The 4640-nt window shown below is 56.2% G+C and overlaps 1 protein-coding gene across 1 annotated transcript; it reads left to right on the plus strand.

Moving 5' to 3' along the window:
* Positions 1–2183: 2183 nt before the first annotated feature.
* Positions 2184–4582, plus strand: POMC (proopiomelanocortin). Its single transcript, XM_010002178.1, has 3 exons — positions 2184–2312; positions 3859–4299; positions 4394–4582. Exons 1-3 carry the CDS (start codon positions 2184–2186, stop codon positions 4580–4582), a joined length of 759 nt encoding a protein of 252 aa, XP_010000480.1.
* The last annotated feature ends 58 nt before the right edge of the window (positions 4583–4640 follow it).

Genomic DNA, 4640 nt, shown 5'->3' on the forward strand with positions numbered 1-4640 from the left:
AAAGTGCCCACAAATAAGGAGGATGGGGACCAGTGGCTGCCTGGGGGGGACAATCCGGGATGGATGGTGAGGTTCCAGGGAAAGGGAGGGGCAGTAAAAAAGCCCCCTCGCTCCCGCCTCCAGCTTCTCCATCCTCTCGCCTCCGTTCATTGCACTTTTTTTGGTGTTCTTGGGGGTTAATGTGTCACAGAAGTGCCACCTCCTGCCCCCCCGAGACCCCCTGCGCTGCTGCCCCGGGGGGTCCCGGGTGGTGACACCCCCAAATTCAGTCAGAAGACGGAAACACAACCTTTTCTGTTTCAATTCTGTTCCATCCCCGTTTCTGAATCACTTTTGCTGCCACAACCATCAGGAGCTTTTTCTTCCAAAGTAATGCCCCCCCCTTCCCCTCCTCCCATCCAGGCTCATCCCGGTGGCTCCTGCCCTAGAGGGAAGGGTCAGTTCTCGGCTCCAGCCCCGCGTTTTGGGTCAAAATTGGCTTGTTTTGGTTTGTTTTCTTTCCGTGTGGGATGGGGTTTTCTTCCCATGGAGCTCCCGCAAGGTGAAGACTTATGAGTCCAGGCTGATTTAAACGTGACTGCTCAGGAAAGAGTTGGGGTTTGCAGAGGGAAAACAATCCCCAGTCACCCTTGGGGACATGGAACCAGGTCCTGTGGGTGTCAGGAAACTGATCCCAACCTCATGCTTCATGGCACAGCACCAAGGACACCCCAGGCCCTGGGTTTTTGGCCAGATCTTGGGTTGATTTCAGCAGCTCCAGCAACAAGTCACATCCCAAATCCCACCACAAGCTTCCCAAAAGCCAAGCATATCTTATTTATATAATCTATCTTATTTAACTGAAAATATTCATGTTTAATAGCCTAATCAGAGTTTAATGTTATTTGTGGTCGTGTCTCCCACCAGGCAGGAGTTTTATGGCTGCTCCGGGGGCATCACAGGACACATGAGGAGGGAGCACCTTTTTATTTTTGGGAATCAGCTTGTGAGCTGTTGGCAAAGGATGAGACCTGATGCTCCCCCCTCACAGCATCACTCATCTTTATGGGGTGCTTAGGAGGTGGCAGCAATCCCTGCTGACAGCTGCTGTCACTGTGACAAAAGACCTGGGTTCCAGTTTGAAACCACTGGGCTCAGAAGGCAAAAGAAAGAGGCAGGGAAGAAGGTTGCCCATTTTTTTAGGTGGGAGCAATGATGTGGGTGCAGGCAGGGAGGCAGCTCTGGGTGTTGCCTTCCCTTTTCTGTGCCTCAGTTTTCTCCTCCAACCATATCACCTCTGTGATCCTGGGGTGTGGGGAGCAGCATCCCTTTGCCATGAGGCTGATGGAGGAGGAAAGCTCTGCAGAACAAGGGGTCTGCAGCACTAATGTGTCACCTGGGGGAGAAGTAAAGTTCCTGCAACCCCAACAGAGATAGTTTCATAGAATAACGGAATCCCAGACTGGTTTGGGTGGGAAGGGACCTTAAAGCTCACCCAGTCCCAGCCCCCTGCCATGGGCAGGGACACGTCCCACCAGACCAGGTTGCTCCAAGACCCATCCAACCTGCCCTTCAACACTTCCAGGGATGGGGCAGCCACAGCTGCTCTGGGAAACCTGGTCCAGGGTCTCACCACCCTCACAGCAAAGAATTTCTCCCTCAGATCTCATCTCAATTTCCCCTCTTGCAGCTTGAAACTGTTCCCCCTCATCCCATCTCTCCCTGACCTTGACAAAAGTCCCTCCCCAGCTTTCCTGTAGCCCCTTCAGGTCCTGGAAGGTGCTCTAAGGTCTCCCTGGAGCCTTCTCTTCTCCAGGCTGAACAACCTCAACTCTCTCAGCCTGTCTCCAGAGCAGAGCTGCTCCAGCCCTCACATCAACTCCATGGCCTCCTCTGGACTGGCTTCAACAGATCTGTGTCCTTCTAGAGTTGGGGGCCCCAGAGTTGGAGACTGCAGAGACTGCAGAGAGTCTCACCAGTGGAGTAGAGGGGAACAATTCCCTCCCTGGCCCTGCTGGTCATGCTGCTGGGGATGCAGCCCAGGACACGGTTGGCTGAGACAAGGGGCAGGGTAAGGTGAACATGTTGAAGAAAGCATTCAAGAATTTCCTGAAGGTAAAAAGAAGGGTTTTTTTCTTTTTTCCCCCCCATAGGTCCTACACAGTTTCTGGGCCCCTCACATCCCTCGTGTCACCTGGGCCAGGATGCCAAGCACCCTGTGGAGCAGCCTGCCCATGGTGCTGGGGCTGCTGCTCTGGCAGCCCGTGGGCGCCAGCGGCCCGTGCTGGGAGAGCAGCAGATGCCAGGACCTCAGCAGCGAGGCCGGACTTCTGGTAAGTGTGGGGACGGGGACAGCCCTCTGGTTGCTCCTGTATCTGACCTCCATCCCTGGGGCCTGCACAGGCGGCTGGGGGAGGAGGTGACGGCCATGATGACAGCATGGGGTGAACCTTATCTATCACAGAATCAGAGAATCATTCTGGTTGGAAGAGACCTTTAACATCCTCAAGTCCAACTGTTACCCCAGCACTGCCAAGGCCACCACTAAACCATGTCCCTCAGCACCACAGCTACATGGCTTTGAAATCCCTCCAGGGATGGGGACTCCACCACTGCCCTGGGCAGCCTGGGCCAGGGCCTGACAGCCCTTGCCAGCAGGAAATTGTTCCCAAAGCCCAATCTAAACCTTCCCCTGGCACAACTTGAGGCTGTTTCCTCTTGTCTTATCATTTGTTCCTTGAGAGAAGAGACCAACCCCCCCGGCTCCAACCTCCTTTCAGGCACTTGCAGAGAGTGAGAAGGTCTCCCCTCAGGCTCCTTTTCTCCAGGCTGAACACCCCCAGTTCCCTCAGCTGCTCCTCATCACACTTGTGCTCCAGACCCTTCCCCAGCTCCTTTGCCTTTCTCTGGACACGCTCCAGACCCTCAATGTCCTTCTTGCAGTGAAGGGTCCAGAACTGGGGTGATGATTTGGACCCAATGACCTGCAGGTTTCAGTGGTCTTGTGCCTCCTGGCTTCATGTCAGGGAATTATGCTAAAATAAGTTTCTGAATTTGCAGTGTCATGCCTGGGTGGGATGAACCAGAAACTTGGGTATCAGCTTTACCCCACACCAGAGGATGCTTGTATATGTGGTGGTACAGCAAGGACCTTGTGCAGGTGTTGAGTTTCCTCCAGGGATTCCACAGTGGGGGCTGTACCCTAACCTGCCCCCTTCTCCCCTCGTCCCGTGGGGACGTGGTTTTCAGCCACCCAGGCCTGGTTTTGTGCCTGAACATGATGCTCCAGGCTCAGCCCTGTAAGCTCCCTGCCAAGGGCACCTTAGCAAGGCAACAGCATGAAATCAACTTCTGAAACATGGAGCTGTTGGAACGAGTCCAGAGGAGGCCATGGAGATGATGTGAGGGCTGGAGCAGCTCTGCTCTGGAGACAGGCTGGGAGAGTTGGGGTTGTTCAGCCTGGAGAAGAGAAGGCTCCAGGGAGACCTTAGAGCACCTTCCAGGACCTGAAGGGGCTACAGGAAAGCTGGGGAGGGACTTTTGACAAGGGCAGGGAGTGATGGGATGAGAGGGAATGGTTTCAATCTGAAAGGTAGATAGAGATGAGATCTTAGGAGGCAATCCTTTGCTGTGAGGGCGGTGAGACCCTGGCCCAGGTTTCCCAGAGCAGCTGTGGCTGCCCCATCCCTGGAAGTGTTGAAGGACAGGTTGGATGGGGCTTGGAGCAACCTGATCTAATGGGAGGTGTCCCTGCCATGGCAGAGGGGTTGGGACTGGATGAGCTTTAAGGTCCTTTCCAATCCAAATGACCTGATGATTCTCTAAGTAGCTCCCTGAGGTTGGCCAGCCATTGCCTCACCATCCCACCCCCCCCTGCAGGGCTGTGCCATGGCGTGCAGAGCTGACCTGTCAGCTGAGGCTCCCGTGTACCCAGGGAACGGGCACCTCCAGCCCCTCTCCGAGAGCATCCGCAAGTACGTCATGAGCCACTTCCGCTGGAACAAGTTTGGTCGGAGGAACAGCAGCAGCGGGGGGCACAAGCGGGAGGAGGGGACGGGGAGCAACCCACCGCTGGCATCATTCCCTGCCATCCCACCATCCCACCACGAGGAAGAGCAAGGAACCGGGCTAGAGCGGGAGGAAGGCAAACGCTCCTACTCCATGGAGCATTTCCGCTGGGGAAAGCCAGTGGGACGCAAGAGGAGGCCTGTCAAGGTCTACCCCAATGGGGTGGAGGAGGAATCGGCAGAGAGCTACCCGCTGGAATTCCGGAGGGAGCTGGCTGAGGAGGAGGAGGAGGAGGACCAGGAGGAGGAGAGGGCTGGTGGCTCCTACCGCATGCGGCACTTCCGCTGGCACGCGCCCTTGAAGGACAAGCGCTAACCCGCTGGAATTCCGGAGGGAGCTGGCTGAGGAGGAGGAGGAGGAGGACCAGGAGGAGGAGAGGGCTGGTGGCTCCTACCGCATGCGGCACTTCCGCTGGCACGCGCCCTTGAAGGACAAGCGCTACGGGGGCTTCATGCCCTCGGACCACAGCCAGACCCCTCTAGTGACTCTCTTAAAAAATGCCATCATCAAAAGCGCCTACAAGAAGGGGCAGTGACGGGGGGAGAAGCCCCAGAATCCACCCCCCCCCCCCCCCCCCCCCTTTTCCCTTAGGT

This window comes from Chaetura pelagica, unplaced genomic scaffold, assembly GCF_000747805.2.
Source record: "Chaetura pelagica isolate M959 unplaced genomic scaffold, ChaPel_1.0 scaffold107, whole genome shotgun sequence".
NCBI lineage: Eukaryota > Metazoa > Chordata > Aves > Apodiformes > Apodidae > Chaetura > Chaetura pelagica.